This window comes from Gymnodraco acuticeps, unplaced genomic scaffold (genome assembly GCF_902827175.1).
Source record: "Gymnodraco acuticeps unplaced genomic scaffold, fGymAcu1.1, whole genome shotgun sequence".
NCBI lineage: Eukaryota > Metazoa > Chordata > Actinopteri > Perciformes > Bathydraconidae > Gymnodraco > Gymnodraco acuticeps.
In genome coordinates, this window is record NW_022990207.1 from 18,449 (window position 1) to 42,963 (window position 24,515).

General features: G+C 37.5%; 1 protein-coding gene across 5 annotated transcripts in view; it reads right to left on the bottom strand.

Moving 5' to 3' along the window:
• Positions 1-658: 658 nt before the first annotated feature.
• The window catches only part of LOC117547551 (multiple C2 and transmembrane domain-containing protein 1-like), a 48,689-nt gene continuing 24,832 nt past the window's right edge, over positions 659-24,515 (bottom strand). For 2 of the 5 annotated variants that reach the window (XM_034218383.1, XM_034218386.1), the window contains exons 6-22: positions 18,240-18,278; positions 15,455-15,619; positions 14,880-15,010; positions 14,485-14,671; positions 12,506-12,599; positions 10,249-10,351; positions 8,165-8,267; positions 7,977-8,078; positions 7,132-7,206; positions 6,916-7,035; positions 6,225-6,329; positions 5,644-5,679; positions 5,392-5,445; positions 5,201-5,310; positions 4,481-4,590; positions 4,246-4,343; positions 659-3,904 (exon numbers count right to left, since the gene is read on the bottom strand). In XM_034218383.1, coding sequence (XP_034074274.1) covers positions 3,833-3,904; positions 4,246-4,343; positions 4,481-4,590; positions 5,201-5,310; positions 5,392-5,445; positions 5,644-5,679; positions 6,225-6,329; positions 6,916-7,035; positions 7,132-7,206; positions 7,977-8,078; positions 8,165-8,267; positions 10,249-10,351; positions 12,506-12,599; positions 14,485-14,671; positions 14,880-15,010; positions 15,455-15,619; positions 18,240-18,278 — 1,704 coding nt within the window. In that variant the 3' untranslated portion in view covers positions 659-3,832. The remainder of the gene's footprint in view (positions 3,905-4,245; positions 4,344-4,480; positions 4,591-5,200; positions 5,311-5,391; positions 5,446-5,643; positions 5,680-6,224; positions 6,330-6,915; positions 7,036-7,131; positions 7,207-7,976; positions 8,079-8,164; positions 8,268-10,248; positions 10,352-12,505; positions 12,600-14,484; positions 14,672-14,879; positions 15,011-15,454; positions 15,620-18,239; positions 18,279-24,515) is intronic. The other 3 variants (XM_034218385.1, XM_034218384.1, XM_034218387.1) reach the window with 3 other exon arrangements.

Sequence of the window (24,515 nt, forward strand, 5' to 3'; positions counted from 1 at the left end):
GTTCGGTGAAGCATTATATGCTTACAAATCCAATGTAGGATATAAACACGACTAAACTGCAATGATAGCAAAGCTGTGGGTTTTTGGGGTAATAAAGTCCAAATCATGGGCTGACAGCCCAACGTCTGAGGAAGAGGAAACATGTAAATTAAACATTGTTGAGAAAATGCTGCATCTCTTGCATTTATTGACATAGAGGAGCCTTATTGTTTACCTTTTTAATATCATTTTTTGTAAGTTTCAATTGCTTGGTTTTCGTGAAATTAGCCTGTTTTCCTATTAAAGTGTAACAGATTGATGCGTCTCCACAGATTATCTTAAAGGCTTCGGAACTCTCAAAACTAGGGCCCCCAAACAGCATCTTGCATAGGGCCCCCAAAAAGCTAGAAACGGCCCTGTCCACATCTGTAGAGTAACTAAAGGTATTACATACATGTAGTGGAGGAAAAGTACACCATGTACCTCTGAACTGTAGTGGAGTAAAAGTACACCATGTACCTCTGAACTGTAGTGGAGTAAAAGTACATCATGTACCTCTGAACTGTAGTGGAGTAAAAGTACATCATGTACCTCTGAGTTAGTGGAGCAGAAGTACAAAGTAGCAGAACATGGAAATACACCATACTCAAGTAATAATAACAAAAACAGGAGTCTTCTGATCTGTGTAGAAATATATTTTCTCAGACAAACTACACAGTCATTACAGCCGGCCTGTAATCTCAGCAGCAAATACCCACAATGCAACAGGACACAGATTCATGTGCAAACTGACAGAAGATGTGATTCTTTACCTGCAGCTCAGGTGGATCTGACGTCACATCTTAAATACATTCAGTATCCATTAATGCACTTATATTTCAGTCATGCAGACACACTTTGACACGTACAAAATGACACATTTACACACAGACATGCAGGAAATCACACTCGAAAACCTGAAGTACTGCAGAGAGGACGACACAACACCCGGAGGAACAAAGCAGCAAATAAAAGGGAAATAAAATACATTTTGAGAGGGGAGAATACGTCAAAATGCATAAATTCGACGTTAAAAAATGAAAATAAATGGACGTAAAGATGAGTTATTTAAAAAAATAATAATCTGGATATAAGGATTAAAAATACCTAAATAAAACAATGAAATAAAAATAGATAATATACAAGTTTTATACATTTTTCTCTTTATACATGCTCTTATTTTAAACACAGATATGGCTTCTTAGACATTTAATGAACGCAATACTTTCATTAATTTATAAAATAATACTAGTTCAAATAAGTAAAACCACGTCTCGTTTAAAAAACACGGTGGAGGAAGACTTCAGATTTGTTTTTAATTAAAAGTAAAAAATCCTGCGTTAAGTTAAATACAAAAATAAATATGGAAGTTATTTTTTAAATGTCGTTAGATTAATATTTTTATTACGTATTCAATTAATTAAGCAATTGTCTATACATGAGAGTAACACATGCGCCACTTCCGGGCAAAAAGTACGGCTTCGAAGTGACACGTGTTACTCCCATCTATATGGTGAAATGCCTCTTTAACCTGCAAAATAATACGATAATTGTTTTTATTTAATATAAAATAAATGAAGTTGAAGTGTTAAAATAAGTAAACCTTTTTGGTGGAGCTTTTATACAAACTAAATGTATATTATTGCTCATTGTTACAGTTACAATAATAACATTAATTGTATTGCTCGTGCATTGACGTAAAAGATTGTATTTGGTTAAGACTAATTTTCTTTTTAAATGATTTTATCCATTAATGATCTAAACTCCATGCGTGCAAAAATGAAAGAATGTCCCTTAAGCCTGCAAAACAATAATACAAAATATATATATATATTATTGAACAAGTTGCCACTAAAATCCTCTAAGTCAGCAGTTCCAACCTTTTTCTACTCAGGGCCCACTTAAGAATCAAAAATGTTTTCGCGGCCCACATTCAACCATAAACAATACCGAGGCTAAATGAAGTTCTGACACGTTGCTAATCCAGTAGAACAGACCGCTGTCAAGGACTGTAATGACCGTTGCTAAGGACTGTAATGACGTTGCTAAGGACTGTAATGCCGTTGCTAAGGACTGTAATGACTGTTGCTAAGGACTGTAATGGAGGATCAAGAAAGAGAAAGGAAAATAAATTTAAAAAACAAAAATCTTAATAATGAAATGTTTCCACACAAATCATGTTTTGCAAATTATTTGGCGGCAAATATTGAATTTACATTTTGGGCTTTTAGATGAAGACCGCACACAGTTCATAAACACAACTATTCTTCTGGCTGAAATACATCTTTTTAAAAGTCAATCAAGGAGTGATCTTAATTTAAGGTTTTTCTTTTGGAAAAAAATATTGTCACAAAAACTCAAAGGCTGAACACGGCATGAAATGGGAAATAATGAGCTCTAACGAAGAGTGGGATCAAAGGAACAATAAATATGCCATGTTGTGTTTTTGGTGGTTTTTGGTCGTCAACCTATTTTTGTTTGTGAAATGTTGAAGTGATCCTTCTGACTGTATCTTTATTTCTTCTGTTTTTGTTTTGTTGTTGTCTGAGATGGGAATGTCATCTCCTATATGTTATTGTTATGTCCATGTTTGTGTCTTTAGCCTGTACAACAAAAAAATAAAAATAATAATTTGGCGGCCCACTTGCAATGCCTTCACGAACCACTAAGGGGCCGCGGCCCACAGGTTGGGAACCGCTGCTCTAAGTATTATCTTTTTTATGTTACAGAGCAGATACTGTTAAAAAAACCGTTTTCATTTTCAACCTTCGGAGGATCTGACATACTGACTGAGTGTGTATAAATACTGCAGTACATGGAGTCACAGTGAGTTCATGCATCTCTACGGACACAGAGTTAAAAACAGCAGTAAACAATGAATAAAACCTTCATGCAGCAGCGGCACGCCTTCATTCAGTACATGCATACTCTGTGTAACATACACACTCATCACACACATGTACATTTCGCACACTGTGTTTTTACAGGAAGAAAATACTCTTTACAAGATTTACAAAATAAGTTTTTCCAAATAATAATAAAAAATGAAAGAAATTGTATAACTTCCTCATATTAATGAAAATATACAAGAAATATACATAAAGTGGACCTATCATGCTGAATTGGAAACATATATTGTAGGGCCATACAAAACATGTCTGTGAAGTTTTTAGCTTCAAATCCCAAACCCTTCCCCCACTGTAGCCATGCCTCATGCTGCTCAAACCCCTCTGTTGCAGCCCTGTTAGAGAAACGCGGATTTTGGGTCCTTAGCTTAAAAAAAAAAGATGAGGCGGAGCTAATGCCTGATCAGAATTCTAGAGATAAAGTTAAATTCTGCTGTGATAAAACGCCATCCTGTTCTAAACCACATCAAGGATTATCTCTGAAACAGTATGGAGCTCAAATGCTTTTTCTCTTGCGGGTTTATCACAAGGTGAGTTCCTTTTTATATTTCCTGCTTTTTAAACACGTGCTCTCCAGTACAGGTTAGCTCTGAGTGTTAGCGAGGCTTGCTAATGTAAACAAAGACGAGATTACGTCCAAAACAGGTCAAGCATTGTTTCTGATAGCAACTCTCTGTGGGTCAGTTGCCGATGTCAGATCGGCAGCAAATCTGTATCCGCTCGTTGTACCATTGCTTTTAAAAGATTTGGGTACGGAGGAAAAGAGAGAGGGTTTTATTTCCTGACGCTGCGTGAGTTCCCTGACGCACCGGGGACACATAGTTATGTATAAAAGACATCACAAAGTGCATTTTGCATGATAGCTCCCCTTTAAAGTAAATTATTTTACATGTTTACAGGAAGAGACGCTAACTTTGAATCGGTCTTCTGCGTTTGCTGGGACTCTGACCCGGATCCACCCTCAGCTCGCGGTAGTGCATCTGAAAAATATTACAAAGGAAATTCATTTTAAGAGATTCTAAAAGAAATGTAAAATTAATAATTAAAATGAATTAGAATTATTTTGAAACATTTTGAAAAATACAGAAATGATTTGTGAACATTTGAAACAGTACATACCTTATTTTTAAAAACATTTTAAAATACAGAAATTATTTATGAAAAAATTGAAAAATACAGAAATTATTTTAGAAAAAATTATATTTCTGCATAAATATTTTCCTTTTGTGGGACAAATTAAATATCTGAAGTCATCAGGACTATTCACACATTATTTGATATTTTATTTATCAGTTTTCCTCCCCTCTCTGCAGCTACTCACCACCTGCACGTCGGAGGGCACTCTGGACAGGAAGTCGAGCAGCTCGTTGTTGTCGATCATGTACGGGTCGCGCAGCTTCTTTGTGAACTTATTCACGCCTGCAGGACAAATATTTATATCGTGTATTATAAGTACTGTGTGTATCTGTGTTGGTGTTATTAGCAGCACTTTGTGTATCTGTGTTGTTGGTATTAGCAGCACTTTGTGTATCTGTGTTGTTGGTATTAGCACTGACCCCAGATCAGCACCAGGTAGCGCAGAGGGACGAGGTAGAGGAGGACGACGGCAGAAAGCAGAGCAGCGATCGCCAGCCAGCTGAGGAAGGGGACCGTCCAGTTCACCGTGCTGGAGGGGGGGGGGGGAGAACATGGAGTAAAGGGGGATCGTATAGCATGGGGAAATACAGAAATTATTTATAGATACACATTAACCTGAACACAGATTAAAGGCGGTTTTCATAGCTTTGGGAAAATAGAGAATCTTTGTTAGAACATTTTGAAAAATAGAGAAATTATTTCTGAAAACATTTAAAATGACAGAAATATATTTTTTAAGTTCTACATTTTTTGTAAATACTGAAACTATTTGAAAAATTACATAATTTTTGGTGAAAATGTGAAAATTACCGAAATAATTTTTGAAACATTTAGAAAAATTACATCATTTTTTGGGGGGAAAATTTGAAGAAAAAAAAAATATTTTTTGGAAAACTACAGATTTTATATTTGAAAAATCTGAACAAACAATTCAGATCTTTCTTTCGAAAATGTTTTTTATTCTAAATTATCACTTAAATCTAAGAAATTCTGCAAATGACAAAGCTGCGTTACTGGGAGCTGAGGGTGGATTTTGCAATGACCTGCAACGGCCCAGTTGCTTTAACTCCCTCATCTTCTCGAGAGGAAACCTCCAACCGTAAATAAAAAACTGTTTTCATTTCTTGGATGATACCCACTTCTTGATCCTCTCTCCGTTCGACGCCACCTCGTCCAAAGCGTTCTGAACGCTGAAGAAAACGTCCTGGATGGCGTACAGTTTGTTCATGAAGCCTTTGTGCTCGGACTCCTTAAATAACACGAGAGAAATCAATATTAATTCAGTAAAAAAAATCTCAAATATAAAAACAGCTGATTCATGACGACATACCTTATCCTCTTTATCCTCCTCTACATCCTCCCAGTCAAACATGGCCTCCATCGTCTGCAGCCGGAAATAAAACAGGTCACTCTTTGTAATACATACAATAACATTGAGAACAATATAGAAGATTATTTTAGAAAAATACAGAAAGTATTTTAGAAAAATTAGAAAAATACAGAAATTATTTTAGAAAAATTAGAAAAATACAGAAATTATTTTAGAAAGAGAAATTAATTTAGAGAATATTTTTGAGAAAACCTTAATTTTGCATGCAGCAGGACCAAAAGCTATTTCCTGAAAAAATAGTAAAGAAAAAAACGTGACATTTAAAATACATTTTTATTTATTTGGGCTAATTTATTTCCTGTTACATGTTACTCTTTGTCATACATCTTAAACCGAGCCGACAGTATCTGTGACGTGACTCTGTTTTATTGGTATTATTTGTTGTATTTGTTTTATGTCCTATATTCATGTTGCTCTGCTGGAGGAGCCTGGGACTTCAGTTTTTCATTGCCATATCTACAGGGCCGCCGCTTGCGAACAGGCAAGGCAGGCAACTGCTTGGGGCCCTGGACCAGAAGGGGCCCCCCAAAGAAGGTAGATTAAGAAGGTCCACAGCAACGACAACATGAAACACCCTTTAAGTTACTGCAACGACATGTCGGGAACCCCCTCAAGGCGCCGTAAAATGCTGCTTCTTGTCTTAAGCTTTGTTGCCTTGCTCCGCTCTGGGGGGGGGGGGCAGTGAATGTTTGCCTAGGGCCCCCACAGACTCTAGAACCGGCACTGCATATCTACACTGTACTGTAGCTGCTGAGCACATAAAGTTTCCTCACCGTGTCGGGCGTGTCTCGGCTGAACAGATAGTTCCAGACGAGCAGCAGCAGCAGAGCGAGCGGCAGCATGTAGAGCTCGAAGTTCCACACCACCAGCACAAACATCTGGAACACAGGGAATGTACGCAAGTGTGTGTGTGTGTGTGTGTGTGTGTGTGTGTGTGTGTGTGTGTGTGTGTGTGTGTGTGTGTGTGTGTGTGTGTGTGTGTGTGTGTGTGTGTGTGTGTGTGTGTGTGTGTGTGCGTGTAATTGTTTTTTTAAATTAGGAAAATATCAAAATGATTTCTGAAAATGTTAAAATTACAGAAATTTGAGGAATACTAAAAAAAAAATTGGAAAATGTTGAAAATACAGATCTTTTTGAAAATGTAAGAAATTATTATTGATCATTTGCAAACGTCATTTTTTTTGAAATTGTAAGAATATTTTTTATTTATTTGGAAAAATACCAAAAAAAAATCTTGAAAAATACCGATTTTTTTGTCATTTCTCAAAAACACAGATGTTTCTTGTAATTGTTTTGAGAAATACTGATTTTTTTGTGCAAAACTTAGAAAAATACAGAACTTTTGTTATGTTATTTGAGTGTGGTGTGTGTGTGTGTGTGTGTGTGTGTGTGTGTGTGTGTGTGTGTGTGTGTGTGTGTGTGTGTGTGTGTGTGTGTGTGTGTGTGTGTGTGTGTGTGTGTTACCACGAAGGAGATGATGCTCCTCTGTGCAGACTCCCACTCGAAGCAGCTGTTGATGTACGTGCCATAGCTGATGAGGACCATGATGCACCTCTTCACCCGGTTGAAGTTCTGCTGCAGTAACTGAAACACACACACATTCAAATACGTTTACTATAAGGTGTGTGTACTTAAGTAGCTGTTTACCATCACAGCAAATATAAAAACACATTAATCGACCTGTTTGGAGACTTTTGGCTCTTCCTCGATGTATTTCTGCTCTGCAGGGACGATCGTCTTAATCGCTGCTTTCACCTGAAGACAGAAAAAAGGACATGTTTCACTATTTATTCTATTTTTTAAAATTTATTTTACCAAAACGTTTCGAGATATTTTCCTAATTATTTTATTTACATATTTTTGGGACATCTCTTCAGACTTTAATCCAGCAGTTTTCAGGTATAGTCACATATTTTCAGGCTCATTTTAGCCATTATTCTATAAGGTCAGCGGATGTTATTTTTCTGTACATTTTTTATATATTATTTCTAAAATATTTCAGACATTGTTCCTTCAAAAGGTTTACCCATAAATACAAATATTTTAAGACAGAAAAAAGGAAATGTTTCACTATTTATTCTATTGTCTTAAATCTATTTTACCAGAACGTTTTGAGATATTTTCCACAGCATTTTATTTACATATATTTTTGGGAAATCTCTTCAGACTTTTTCAAGCATTATTCTGGTGTTTTTTAGTTTATGTCAAATATTTTCAGGCTCATTTCACCTACGTTTTATACTGGTGACCGGTTTAATCTGCTGCAATACAGCATTTTCTATAAGATCATCAGATGTTATTTTCCGTACATTTTTTAATATATTATTTCAGAAATATTTCGACCTTCGTCCCCATGTTTCTTCACTGAAATGTAGATATTTTTGGGATGATTTCCTTACATTTTTAAAGTATTTTTGGAAGGTTTTCAGACATGTTAAACCCACATAATGTTCTGATATCTCTCAGATATTTTTTCAGGTATTTTAGCAGACTGAATTCACAGGAAAGGAATAAGGGAAACTCACGGTGTTGTAGATGACGTCTATCTCCAGGTGAATGACTCCTTTAGTCGGAGCCGTTAACTCTTTGTTTTTTAACACGTAGCTCTTCTGCTCACCGTTGCAGATCTGAAAGGAAGAAAAAACAGATTTACAGATTGATTTTTACACTTTTCAGAACATTTTAGATTTGTATTATTATTGTATTCACTCACAGATAATAAAGGGATGGATATCTTTCCCAGGAAGTCGGCGCTCCGGTCTCGGTCTTCATCGAACACCGTCACCTCCATCACCGAGTGGATGTCTTTAACGTTACTGAGGGAAAGAGAAAGAGAAACAAACAAATATCAGAACAAAAAAATAAATAATAATGGATAATAATAATACAAAATAACTGAGTATTTATAAAAACACAAAATTAAAATGTCCCAAAAATATTTATATAAACTTAAAACATTTAATTAAAATGTCCAAAAAGACATAAAATAAAAACAATAACACATTTTCCACAACATAAGAAGTTAAAGTAAAATGTCTGTTCTATAAAAAATAAAATAAAAAATGTTTTATTATATTAATAATACGGAAAATTACATATTACATACATTACATATCTCCAATAAATAATAATATCATTTTATACAAACATAAGAAGTAAAATGTCCAATAACAAAATATGTGTTCAAACAAAGGAGTAAACACTGTACTTCAATGTATAACATGTATATTCATATTTATAGAGATGTATTTATACGATATAAATGCTGTAATGTCTGTATACTGTATGTAGGGATGTTGGAAATGTAATAAAATACAGACAGATATTTTCTACTCTGCATAACAAACTTTGATTTTAATTTCTTTCTAAATTCATCCTGTAAAAATTCAATGTTGAATTTTGTAAATCCATTTATTATTTAAGGCGTTGTGTCCCTATCATATTATTGGGAGCCTTTTTAGAAAGGAGATGAACCTGTTCAGTGTTTCCCACAGAATTTGATTCTATTTGTGGGGGCACCGCACCGCACATTTACAATTTAGGCATTTAGCAGACGCCTTAATCCAAAGCAATTTACGATGACCGATTACATTCTCCATGGAATAACTAAGGCTAAGTGCCTTGCTCAAGGGCACACTAGTAGTGGTGTTCCTGGCGGGATTTGAACTTGCAACCTTCCGATCATCAGCCCACCTCACTATCCATTAGACTAGGGGTTCCCAACCTTTTTTCCCAAGAGCCCCCCCAAATGACTCCTGTTGGAATTTGCGCCCCCCCCCTTGTGTGTGTGTGTGTGTGTGTGTGTGTGTGGGTGTGTGTGTGTGTGTGGGTACACAACAACAACAGCGGTAATTAAAGTTTCAAAGTCTCAAAATGCTACAACAACTGTCACAAACTGGATGAATGTGAAGTATGTTGTTAAAGGAGGATGAAAGCGTAATTAAGGAGCACTATTGGAGCGACTTTGATGGTTATTGGACTCAGGATTCATTCATTTGGATTCCCGCTGTATGAAGAAATTAAAGGACGGCGTAAATGGAAACAATTCACAAAGGGATTAAACTGTTTAAAACACGTGCTCAAAGTAAGCCGGATTTTGCCGATGTGTTTATGTGGATTCAAAAGTCGTGAATAATCTACAAAATGGAGGAGACCGATCTGATCGGAGCAACTGTGACAAATAATCCAACTGAAGCCGGCATGGACAATGACTATGTTTTAAAAATGCGCTTATCCAGACAAGCCTGGTTTGGACACTTTACGGCAGAAGAAACATTTCTATAGAAAGAATTATACATTTCTGTCTTTTTATGCCTTTAATACTAACTTGAATTTGTATTCAAATTAATTAATCAATTATTTGTTATATTTTATTGTAATGTAGAGACAAGGCTTTTAGCGACAATCATGTATTGAGTTACAATTATATGTAAAAAAAATAATAAAATCTAAATATGATATGTGGCCTCAAATCATCTGAGGCCTGGCGCCCCCCAGGCTGGGAACCGCTGCATTCGACCAACAAAATAAAAAAAATAAAATTATTATATATATTATTTTTTTTTATTATATCCATTTGTGGTGGCCCGCCACAAATAAATCAATGTATGGGAAACGCTGCTGTTCTACCTGAATTCTGACTTGTATTTTACTTTTTTACACCTTAGGAATATCCATTAAGGTTTCACTTAAAGCATTACATATCTTTAGAAGAGGATTATGACCGCATGTAATAACGTTGACTCTCCAACAGGACAAGGGGGATTTATATTGGGGGAAATGTGGAAGGTCACTCACAAGGTGAAGACTTTGTTCCACTCTGGGTTCAGGTTCTTGTAGACGGTGTGAGTCTGCAGCCGGTCGTTGTTCAGCTCCAGCACACAGAACGGGTCGCTCTTACCTGAAAAATACAATAAACAATAAATTGTTGTCACTTTTTTGTATTTTATTTGTAATTTCTTTAGAAAAATACAGATTTTTTGTCAATATTTTCAAAAAATACCGAGTTGGTTTTCATTATATTTGAGAAATACCAATTTTTTTGTAATTGTTTTGAAAAAATACTGATTATTTTTTTTGAACAAAAGTGCTGATTCTCTGTCTGTTACTTTAGATGAAAATAAGGAGCCCCTCCCCACGCCCCTCTGAGAGACATTTGGTTACACCTTGGTTGCTGATTGGCTAATGGTTACTCAAGCCAAAACATCGTTATGACATCATAAAGTGGCCAAAATCTGATCAGCTCATTTTCAGACAGGTTTTTATAGAAATGGATCAAAAAGAGAGAGAATCTTTGTTCCTGAGACTTTCAGAGTCTCTTTCCACAGAGGGGACACATGTTGATGTAGAAGAGACATGAAGAAGAGGGGACACATGTTGATAGAGGAGACATGAAGAAGAGGGGACACATGTTGATATAGAAGAGACATGAAGAAGAGGGGACACATGTTGATGTAGAAGAGACATGGAGAAGAGGGGACACATGTTGATGTAGAAGAGACATGAAGAAGAGGGGACACATGTTGATGTAGAAGAGGCATGAAGAAGAGGGGACACATGTTGATGTAGAAGAGACATGAAGAAGAGGGGACACATGTTGATGTAGAAGAGACATGAGGAAGAGGGGACACATGTTGATGTAGAAGAGACATGAAGAAGAGGGGACACATGTTGATGTAGAAGAGACATGAGGAAGAGGGGACACATGTTGATGTAGAAGAGACATGGAGAAGAGGGGACACATGTTGATGTAGAAGAGACATGGAGAAGAGGGGACACATGTTGATGTAGAAGAGACATGAAGAAGAGGTGACACATGTTGATGTAGAAGAGACATGAGGAAGAGGGGACACATGTTGATGTAGAAGAGACATGAAGAAGAGTGGACACATGTTGATGTAGAAGAGACATGAAGAAGAGGGGACACATGTTGATGTAGAAGAGACATGAAGAAGAGGGGACACATGTTGATGTAGAAGAGACATGGAGAAGAGGGGACACATGTTGATGTAGAAGAGACATGGAGAAGAGGGGACACATGTTGATGTAGAAGAGACATGAAGAAGAGGTGACACATGTTGATGTAGAAGAGACATGAGGAAGAGGTGACACATGTTGATGTAGAAGAGACATGAAGAAGAGTGGACACATGTTGATGTAGAAGAGACATGAAGAAGAGGGGACACATGTTGATGTAGAAGAGCCATGAAGAAGAGGGGACACATGTTGATGTAGAAGAGACATGAAGAAGAGGGGACACATGTTGATGTAGAAGAGACATGGAGAAGAGGGGACACATGTTGATGTAGAAGAGACATGAAGAAGAGGGGACACATGTTGATATAGAAGAGCCATGAAGAAGAGGGGACACATGTTGATGTAGAAGAGACATGAAGAAGAGGGGACACATGTTGATGTAGAAGAGCCATGAAGAAGAGGGGACACATGTTGATGTAGAAGAGACATGAAGAAGAGGGGACACATGTTGATGTAAAAGAGACATGGAGAAGAGGGGACACATGTTGATGTAGAAGAGCCATGAAGAAGAGGGGACACATGTTGATGTAGAAGAGACATGAAGAAGAGGGGACACATGTTGATGTAGAAGAGACATGAAGAAGAGGGGACACATGTTGATGTAGAAGAGACATGAAGAAGAGGGGACACATGTTGATGTAGAAGAGACATGAAGAAGAGGATTTTGCAGAATAGGTGACCTTTAAGTTATCAAGTTATAAAATCCTTATAAAGGAAGAAAGAATAACTAAGTTGTTTGTTATTTTATTTGAGTTTTTCCTCTTTGTTTTGAATATTGTAAAGGCATCTTTTCTTTGTTTCATGTGTAAAGGTTTGTAATTTTAATTTGAGGAAACCAATCACATAATATCGTCCAAACCATCGCAGGCCAAGCAACTCTTCAAACTGTGAGTAAACACAAAGATAAAGGAAAAAAACTAATTAAATAATGTCTGTTTAAGGCGTCTAGTGGCTTGATAGAAAAATAAGGAAGTAAGCCACGACACGTGTAGCGAGAAATATATATATATGTTATTACCCGTGACGTCGGCAGCCATGAGTCCCTCGGCTCTCATCACCTTCACCTGAACGATGCCCACGTCTCTGAAGTTAGAGAAGGACTTCAGCGCCCCCTAGGGACACATACAGGAAGTGAATCAGAGCTTATTTTCTAATTAAAACCCATATCACATAATCTCCGACCGGCCGACGCACGCACACAAGTAGTGTCTCTACTTTAAAGAGTCCTCTCCTGCTGATGTTCAGGTGTATGTCAGTATGTAGTGTCTCTACTTTAAAGAGTCCTCTCCTGCTGATGTTCAGGTGTATATCAGTATGTAGTGTCTCTACTTTAAAGAGTCCTCTCCTGCTGATGTTCAGGTGTATATCAGTATGTAGTGTCTCTACTTTAAAGAGTCCTCTCCTGCTGATGTTCAGGTGTATATCAGTATGTAGTGTCTCTACTTTAAAGAGTCCTCTCCTGCTGATGTTCAGGTGTATGTCAGTATGTAGTGTCTCTACTTTAAAGAGTCCTCTCCTGCTGATGTTCAGGTGTATATCAGTATGTAGTGTCTCTACTTTAAAGAGTCCTCTCCTGCTGATGTTCAGGTGTATATCAGTATGTAGTGTCTCTACTTTAAAGAGTCCTCTCCTGCTGATGTTCAGGTGTATATCAGTATGTAGTGTCTCTACTTTAAAGAGTCCTCTCCTGCTGATGTTCAGGTGTATATCAGTATGTAGTGTCTCTACTTTAAAGAGTCCTCTCCTGCTGATGTTCAGGTGTATATCAGTATGTAGTGTCTCTACTTTAAAGAGTCATCTCCTGCTGATGTTCAGGTGTATATCAGTATGTAGTGTCTCTACTTTAAAGAGTCCTCTCCTGCTGATGTTCAGGTGTATATCAGTATGTAGTGTCTCTACTTTAAAGAGTCCTCTCCTGCTGATGTTCAGGTGTATATCAGTATATAGTGTCTCTACTTTAAAGAGTCCTCTCCTGCTAATGTTCAGGTGTATATCAGTATGTAGTGTCTCTACTTTAAAGAGTCCTCTCCTGCTGATGTTCAGGTGTATATCAGTATGTAGTGTCTCTACTTTAAAGAGTCCTCTCCTGCTGATGTTCAGGTGTATATCAGTATGTAGTGTCTCTACTTTAAAGAGTCCTCTCCTGCTGATGTTCAGGTGTATATCAGTATGTAGTGTCTCTACTTTAAAGAGTCCTCTCCTGCTGATGTTCAGGTGTATATCAGTATGTAGTGTCTCTACTTTAAAGAGTCCTCTCCTGCTGATGTTCAGGTGTATATCAGTATGTAGTGTCTCTACTTTAAAGAGTCCTCTCCTGCTGATGTTCAGGTGTATATCAGTATGTAGTGTCTCTACTTTAAAGAGTCCTCTCCTGCTGATGTTCAGGTGTATATCAGTATGTAGTGTCTCTACTTTAAAGAGTCCTCTCCTGCTGATGTTCAGGTGTATATCAGTATGTAGTGTCTCTACTTTAAAGAGTCCTCTCCTGCTGATTTTCAGGTGTATATCAGTATGTAGTGTCTCTACTTTAAAGAGTCCTCTCCTGCTGATGTTCAGGTGTATATCAGTATGTAGTGTCTCTACTTAAAGAGTCCTCTCCTGCTGATGTTCAGGTGTATATCAGTATGTAGTGTCGCTACTTTAAAGAGTCCTCTCCTGCTGATGTTCAGGTGTATATCAGTATGTAGTGTCTCTACTTTAAAGAGTCCTCTCCTGCTGATGTTCAGGTGTATATCAGTATGTAGTGTCTCTACTTTAAAGAGTCCTCTCCTGCTGATATTCAGGTGTATATCAGTATGTAGTGTCTCTACTTTAAAGAGTCCTCTCCTGCTGATGTTCAGGTGTATATTAGTATGTAGTGTCTCTACTTTAAAGAGTCCTCTCCTGCTGATGTTCAGGTGTATATCAGTATGTAGTGTCTCTACTTTAAAGAGTCCTCTCCTGCTGATGTTCAGGTGTATATCAGTATGTAGTGTCTCTACTTTAAAGAGTCCTCACGTAGCGTTTGAGGATCTCCCTCCTCTCCTGCGGGTCGTCCAGAGGGGTCACGGAGAGGTCGGCGATGGAGACGTGAGAGGAGGCCGTCAGCGTGACCAGGAGCACCACGAAGCCCCGGGACTCCTCCAGAGGGAGGTCCAGGTGGTGAGTGTGCTCCTTAGACAGAGTGGAGAGGTCCAGCTGACAGCTACACACACACACACTTTGCTCTCATTTTATTATAAATAATTGCAGATTAAGACAATAAAATGTAAACACAGTACATTTGTAATTTGTGTTACTGTAAATGTATAATTCAACATATTTTCTATATGCTATTTTATTTCTATTGAGATGTTTACATTTTGGAATGTAAAGTACTCATCTTATCTTAAGAGGACAGAAAGAGGACTGACCGTCCGATGAAGTCGTCCCTCCTCCCGGTGTCTCGGTCCCACACCGTGATCTCTAAAAGTCCTCCTGTCTCCTCAAACAGGTGGAGGTCGAACTGCTCCCTCCACTGAGGACTCAGAGTCTTAGGCACTGTCTGCACACACACACACACACACACACACACACACACACACACACACACACACACACACACACACACACACACACACACACACACACACACACACACACACACACACACACACACACACACACACACACACACACACACACACACACACACACACACACACACACACACACACACACACACACACACACACACACACACACACACACACACACACACACACACACACACACACACACACACACACACACACACACACACACACACACACACACACACACACACACACAATGGGAAACATTTAATATGTAAAACCTAAATATGTATATATATTTATTTCTTATTTTAAAAGTTACTTAACTGTATATAATTATAATATTATCTTTAATTTGATCTTTAATGTATTCATCTTTAATCTTGTGTGACTTTGTGCTGTCCTGTGCTGACCTTGCTCCGGTACTTCTGGTGTCCGAGTCTGAACTTGACGTAGGGGTCCGACAGCCCGTTGGGGTCCATGGGGATCAGACTGCGACCCTCGATCAGAGCGATGCTGACGATCCCTCGCCACAACTGAGACTTCCTGTGAAGCTCGGAGAGACGCAGGGACTGTTGCTGCACACACACACACACACACACACACACACACACACACACACACACACACACACACACACACACACACACACACACACACACACACACACACACACACACACACACACACACACACACACACACACCACACACACACACACACACACACACACACACACACACACACACACACACACACACACACACACACACACACACACACACACACACACACACACACACACACACACACACACACACACACACACACACACACACACACACACACACACACACACACACACACACCTTAATTGAAGGTAAAGGACTTATTTGCTAGGGCATTGTTGAGAAAATCAATAATAAGCTAGCATAATTTTTCTTTTAAAGTAAAATTAAAGATAAAAACAAACTGCTGGAATAATGTAGCTGTATAATGCTGGCGTGACAGCATGATGTTAGCTCTGATAGCATGATGTTAGCTGTATAATGTTAGCCTGATAGCATGATGTTAGCTGTATAATGTTAGCCTGATCACATAATGTTAGCTGTATAATGTTAGCCTGATAGCATGATGTTAGCTTGATAACATGAGGTTAACCTGATAGCATGATGTTAGCTGTATAATGTTAGCCTGATAGCATGATGTTAGCTCTGATAGCATGATGTTAGCTGTATAATGTTAGCCTGATAGCATGATGTTAGCTTGATAACATGAGGTTAACCTGATAGCATGATGTTAGCTGTATAATGTTAGCCTGATAGCATGATGTTGGCTTGATATCATTTTGTTTGTCTGAGTGCTTGCCTGGAAACATCATCTCAGTCTGATTACATGCAATTAGCGCAATTACATCAAATGAGCCTGACATCAGTATGTTAGCCTGCTAATTTAATGCTAGCCTCATACAAATAGTAGCCTGAAAATGTCATGTTAGCCTGATAACATAATGTTAGATTGAGAATACAGTATGTTAGCCTGCTAGCTGGATGTTAGCCTCATAATAGAACAGTAACCTGATAACACCAAATAAGTCTGATAACATGATGTTAGCCTGATCAATTAATGCTAGCCTCATAATAAAACAGTAGCCTGATAACACCTTGTTAGCGTTGTAACATATAATTAGTCTTATAACATAAGGTGACCAGATTTTCTAAATGTAAACCGGGGACATTTTGAGTTTTGCGGTCAATATATCATTGACATATCCAATTGCCTTCAATGTTAAAGAGAAAAGGGGGACAATTCTGGTTTAATGTAATTCGAACATTTGAACTGTTGGATACAAACAGAAGGAAGATAGCTCATATATGATACTACAAAGGTCTTTTATTTTGAAACTCTACATCAGATTGTCCTGATTCTCTCTGAGTGACTAGATGGGGTGTCCTGCTATCACCCTGGAGTGAAATAAGTCTTTGATAATTTGACAGTTTTTTATTTATTCTTGTATAAAAACAGAAGGACGATAGCCCATATATGAGATTTCAAAAGTATTTTATTTTGAAATTCTTCATCAGATGTCCTGATTCTCTCTGAGTGACTAGATGGGGTCTCCTGCTATTACCCTGATGTGAAATAAGTATTTGATTCACTTCGAATGACTCTTTGATTATGGACGGTTTCCATTAAATAATAATCAAAATATAGATGGACAATGGATCTAATTTGAGATTTTAAACAGCATACATTTTAAATTGTGCTTCAGAAAGTAATGTTATTTTTGGAGTGTTGTGAGATGGTGTCAACATCAATTGAAATTAGTCACCCAGTGGAAATGTCAGATATGTCTTCATAACTGTATCCTTACATTGTACATTCACTCAGTTATAATGTGGTAGTTATACGTAGTTTGTTTTACATTATTATTGATCATATTATATAGTACATATTTCTTAATTTAAGCTCCAGTATATATGAATATGTTTGGTGTGTTTTTTAGGTATATTTGTTATTGACCGAGTAAACGCTTTTATTTTGAAGGCAGTTTTTACAGGCCTCTACCGTAATGCATGGGATTTTCGCGCACAACATACAACGTGCGGGCTGGCTTGAGTGTGTTTTCCGAAGTGGGGGCTGGCTTGACCACAGTCTGTGTTTACCCAGTGTTTCCTGACATGAAACGTTTTATTTCACCTTGCTATGTGTTTTATATTTTTAAAAAACGGCGACATTTCCGGGGACAATTTCAACCGGGGACAGGCCAATACAAACGGGGACTGTCCCCGGAAAACGGGGACGTCTGGTCACCCTATGACAACATGATGTTAGCCCTGAAAATATACGGTATGTTAGCCTGATAGATGGATGTTAGCCCCATAATAAAATAGTAGCCTGGTAGCAACTTTAGCCTTGTAACATCTTATTAGCATGATTACAACATGTTAGTTAACAGTTTGAAGCACATGGTCCTGCTCACAGAGTGGATGTTAATGACAGCAGACACAACACACGACATTTAAAAATGTGAATACACAACACGGTAGACGTCTATATGAACTGTACACCACAAAAACACTGAAATGAGCAACACAACAGTGATGAATCAACAGAGAGGTGATCAGTGTGCAGGAGCAGCTAATGAAGCTAATGAAGCTGATGATGATGATGATGATGATGATGATGAAGATTTACCTTATTAGATCTCTTCCAGGATCTCCTGAGCAGCATGGTCTGAATATACATCAACAAACATTACTTCAACTGCAGGGGGGAGAGTGGTTATAACTAAAGTGCTGATTACCAGAGGTGGGAAGTAACTAAGTAGATTTACTCAAGTAGGCCTACTGTATTTAAGTACAATTTTGAGATACTTGTACTTTAAATGTTGTGCTACTTTGTACTTCTACTCCAATACAGTTCAGAGGTACATGGTGTACTTTTACTCCACTACATGTATTTAATACCTTTAGTTACTTCACAGATGTGGATGAATGATGTGAAATATAATCAAGTGTTGAATCAGACTTTAGTTCCACCTGGAGTAAATCCACCAGCTACCCTGCAGTATACAAAGCCATTCAAACTAGCTGCACCTTCACCAGCTTTGAGAACACTTTCATGATCAATCATTATAAAACATATCATATATATTATTCTGAAATGGACCAATCTGCACAACGACTACTTTCACTGTCGCTACTTTCACTATATTTTGATGAGAATACTTTTCTACTTTCACTTGAGGAACATTTTGAATGCAGGACTTTTACTGTAACTGATTATTCCTACACTCTGGTACTTCTACTTTTACTCAAGTACAAGGTCTGAGTACTTCTACTTTTACTCAAGTACAAGATCTGAGTACTTCTACTTTCACTCAAGAACAAGATCTGAGTACTTCTACTTTTACTCAAGTACAAGATCTGAGTACTTCTACTTTTACTAAAGTACAAGATCTGGGTACTTCTACTTTTACTCAAGTACCAGATCTGAGTACTTCTACTTTCACTCAAGAACAAGATCTGAGTACTTTTACTTTTACTCAAGTACAAGATCTGAGTACTTCTACTTTTACTCAAGTACAAGACCTGAGTACTTCTACTTTTACTCAAGTACAAGATCTGAGTACTTCTACTTTTACTCAAGTACAAGATCTGAGTACTTCTACTTTTACTCAAGTACAAGATCAGAGTACTTCTACTTTTACTCAAGTACAAGATCTGAGTACTTCTACTTTTACTAAAGTACAAGATCTGAGTACTTTTACTTTTACTCAAGTACAAGATCTGAGTACTTCTACTTTTACTCAAGTACAAGATCTGAGTACTTCTACTTTTACTAAAGTACAAGATCTGAGTACTTTTACTTTTACTCAAGTACAAGACCTGAGTACTTCTACTTTTACTCAAGTACAAGATCTGAGTACTTCTACTTTTACTCAAGTACAAGATCTGAGTACTTCTACTTTTACTCAAGTACAAGATCTGAGTACTTCTACTTTTACTCAAGTACAAGATCTGAGTACTACTTTTACTCAAGCACAAGATCTGAGTACTTCTACTTTTACTTAAGAACAACATCTGACTACTTTTACTTTTACTCAAGTTGAAGATCTGAGTACTTCTACTTTTACTCAAGTACAAGATCTGAGAACTTCTACTTTTACTCAAGTACAAGATCTGAGAACTTCTACTTTTACTCAAGTACAAGATCTGAGTACTTCTACTTTTACTCAAGTACAAGATCTGAGAACTTCTACTTTTACTCAAGTACAAGATCTGAGTACTTCTACTTTACTCAAAAAACACATATTTGCTGATATGGTGTAATGTACTACTAATCTAAACAGTATTTCACGTATCTAAATGGCTCCACATTGACAAGCTACAATACTAAAATGCTCTTACATGTATAAAAACAGGATAACCTAATAACCACAATAATATAATACTGTGAAAATATCCATTCTGCAACAAGTAATTGTATACTTGAAGTACTCTTACCTGATAAAACTGCTGTTGTTTATATTATTGTGAAATGGGACATTGTGCAGATTGAGTACGTTTTGTGTTAGTATGTTTTGATGCTAATACTTTTGTACTTTCACTTAAGTCAAATATTGAAATCAGGACTTTTACATGTAATGGAGAACTTTAAGACCATTTTACTTCTTCTTAAGTATAGAATCTGAGTACCAACACTGCAACCTTGCATCCAATGTATGCACTTAATAAAGTAGGTTCCAGTCTGTCTATCCATGGCTTCAATACAACATATAGGACTTTATGACTGGCTGCTTTCAGTTATAACACGTATTACAAATTCAGTGTAATGGGAGTAATGCAACTCTAAAATTGTCTTACGCAGTCGTTTTCTTTGACTTCTTTCACGTCCTTGTCTTTCCTCAGCAATCTTTCTATAACCATGCTGCTGGAAAGAAACAGGCAGAACTTCCCTCATTGAAAGCTCACTTCCTCATCCTCCAAAAAAAGATTGCTTGGGAACCATGTCTCTCTCCGTCACTGAGGCACTGAACTTTGTCATGAATTTGACAGATCATTAATGTCTCATGGTCAAATAGAAGTCGTTCAAAGTGAAACATCTAAACAACTACTAATTGCAATGAATTTGGTACTAACGGTATACTTCAGAAACAAAATGACCATGCATATAATACTAACTCACCTTGTGTGTTGACCTTTGATTGTTAAAGAAAAAGTTTATCACCAGAGCCTGGATGACAAACTAACTGTGAGACACTTGTACCCCTTTCACACCAAGGCTTTTCCCGTTCTAGCTTCAGAACCGGTTCTTCGGTTCAGCTCCCGCTCTGTTCACACCGCTCAGAGCCCGACTGGTGCTGCGTCATTGCGTCATCGTTTGCGTCATGACGTACCGTTTGCGTGCCTGCTTCATAAAGCCAAACCGCGCGGAAACCCCTCACATCGACAACAACAACAATGGCAGATTGTGTTGAAGCGCTACTCGTTTTGGTTTTGCTCTGTCGAAACAAAATGGAACAAATGGGACGACTTTACTACCAACTTTACAGTCGTTACATGCTACATTCAAAAGTTCTTACAATCATAATCAACTTCAACGACGATTCCGTAGGAGAAAGAAGGTAAATATACGTCCTATTCGATGGCGTTAGAGCTAGCTGTTGTTAGCCTCTGCATGCGCCAAGCTCAAAATACCCAGCTTTGCAGCATTAATTACTTTGGTATAACATTACAACTGATTCTCAATGTTATTTCCACAGATCATGTTGAAGCTGGCGGAAAGGCGGATGTCACGTGTTATTTGGACACAGTCCAGATCCGACGTAGGCGTGACATATGCTTGCTTTCTAGACCGACAACTTTTTGGTGCTTGAAACAAACCGGATTCCGGAGCTTAGAGGCGGCTCCGCTGCGGTGTGAACAGGATAAAATGGTGCTTTTCAAGCTCCAGCTCCGAACCGGCCCTGGAACCGCATTGGTGTTAAAGGGGTATTGGTGGTTGAAATACAATTAATTAAATACTGTTTGTGAAATGTATTCTGCTATTTCATATTTTCTACTTCTTCTTAGAGACGAAATATTGTACTTTTTACTTTACTAAATGTATCCAATAACTTCTGCTGCCTTTTTCTGAATGATATTAATGATATAATCATAAAATAAAATTATGATGTAATATTATAGGTGAAGATAACACTTTATTCACCGTTCAAGAGGGATATTAAAAAGTAGATAGCTCCACTTTTATTAATTATTTAATTATTAATGAATTATTAATTATTATTAATGATAAAAACCTAGAGGACATTATTCAACTTCTGAAATCCTCCTCCTGCTGCCTTGATATTATTCCAACAGGGTTTTTCAAAGATGTTTTGCCTTGCATGGCCTCAGATCTACTTCATATAGTAAACAAATCTCTTCACTCAGGTGTTTTTCCACAGGCTCTGAAAACTGCAGTCATTAAACCGCTCTTAAAAAAGAATAATCTAGATGCTTCAGTAATGAACAATTACAGGCCCATATCAAACCTCCCATTTCTAGGTAAAATCATTGAAAAAGTTGTTTTTCAACAGTTGAGTAATTTCTTGCATTTAAATAACTGTTTCGATGTGTTCCAGTCAGGCTTTCGTCCAAACCACAGCACTGAGACTGCTCTTGTAAAGGTCTTCAATGACATCCACTTAAACACAGACAGTGGCAGAACTTCAGTGTTAGTATTATTAGATCTCAGTGCTGCGTTTGACACTGTTGACCACAGCATATTACTAGACTGACTGGAAAACTGGGTGGGACTTTTATCAACAGTTCAAAATTGGTTTGAATCCTACTTAAAGGACAGAAACAACTTTGTTTCTCTAGGTAAATACAAATCTGAGTTGACAAATATGACATGTGGGGTTCCTCAAGGCTCCATCTTGGGGCCTCTTCTCTTCATGCTACCACTGGCTCAGATAATGAAAAACAACAAAATAAGTTACCATAGCTATGCGGATGACACCCAAATGTACGTAACCATTTCACCAGGAGACTATGCTCCAATTCAAACACTGAGTAAGTGCATTGAACAAATCAATGACTGGATGTGTCAGAACTTTCTCCAATTAAACAAAGATAAAACTGAGGTAATGGTTTTTGGAGCCAAGGCAGAACGTATAAAAGTTAGCGCTGAGCTTCAGTGTGCAATGTTCAAAACAACAGATAAAGCCAGAAATCTAGGTGTAGTCATGGACTCTGACCTGAGTTTCAACAGTCACATTAAAACAGTTACTAAATCAGCCTACTATCACCTAAAGAATATATCTAGGATTAAAAGACTAATGTCACAGCAGGATTTGGAAAAACTTGTCCATGCTTTTATCTTCAGTAGACTCGACTACTGCAATGGTGTCTTCACAGGTCTCACTAAAAAATCTATTAGAAAGCTGCAGCTGATTCAGAACGCCGCTGCTCGAGTCCTCACTAACAATAAGAAAGTGGATCACTCCTGTTCTGAAGTCTTTACACTGGCTTCCTGTGTGTCAAAGAATAGATTTCAAAATACTGCTGCTGGTTTATAAAGCACTGAATGGTTTTGGCCCAAAATACATTTCTGACCTCCTGCTAAATGATGAACCATCCAGATCTCTCAGGTCTTCAGGGACTGGTCAGCTTTCTGTCCCCAGAGTCAGAACTAAACATGGTAAAGCAGCGTTCAGTTATTATGCTCCAAATATCTGGAACAAACTCCCAGAAACCTGCAGGTCCGCTGCAACTCTGACTACTTTCAAATCCAGGCTGAAGACTTTTCTTTTTGTCGCTGCTTTTAATTGAACTATTCATATCTTAGACTGCACTGTAACTTTTATCCATGTACTTTTTCTTTTAATGTTTATTTTATTAGCTTTTCTTTTTAATGACTGATTTTAAATGCCATTTTCTTAATGTCTTTCATTTTTTGTAAAGCACTTTGAATTGCCTTGTGTTGAAAAGTGCTATATAAATAAACTTGCCTTGCCTATGTCATCATATAATCAGAATGATGAAGTGAAAACACATTTCTGTGAATTACTTCTTCAGTGTAAATCCAGCTACACTTTGTTCTCAGAAATGCTGATGTACATTTTTCTGTTGTAAACGGATGAGGAAGAGAAAGTCCCATCATCTGTAAAGCCGTTGTGTCCTTGGGCAAGACACTTCACCTGAATTTGCTCCTGTGGGTATTGTCCACAGTACATGACCGTTTGATGTATGATATGTGTGTAATGTGTATTTGTAAAGCGCTTTGAGCATCTGGAAAAGTGCTATAATAAATGTAAGGAATGAATTATTATTATTATCATGTTAACTCAATCTCAGCTCTTACAATACGCTACTAATGTACTACTAATAATGCTTAAACTTCCAATATTACCTGAAGTGCTACAGATTAATATATTTATATTGTTGCTGAAATATTATCACCTACAATGTACTGTTCTATTACCATGGCTACTAAAGCTCAGTGGAGGAAAAAGTATTAAAATAATCGACTTCAGTAAAAGTAGCGATATAAAAGTATAAAACGACTTAATTACAAGTCTTGCATTCTAATCCTCATCGAAGTAAAAGAACAGTAGTGTTAGCAACACATTGTGCTTAAAGTACAAGTGCCGTGGCTACTGTCAGTGCTTCATATTATTAGTGGTGCATTAACCTGCATCTAGTACTTGAATGTTGCCGTTCATCCTAATTTGAAAAATTCCACCATTATGCTTACTATTTAGTACTGCTATGATGTACAGCATCTATTACTTAAACATGCTTGATTTTTTAATGTGTGCATTAATGTCCCACAATGCAATGCCTAAAAGAGTCAGAAAGATCTGGGATTTAGAAAAAAGTAAAGAGGCACTTTTCACACCGGAGTACCGGAATAGTTCCGATAGTTCCTGGGATTTTGCATGCACACCAAAAACATCTGGAACTAGAACTTAGTTTGCGCAAA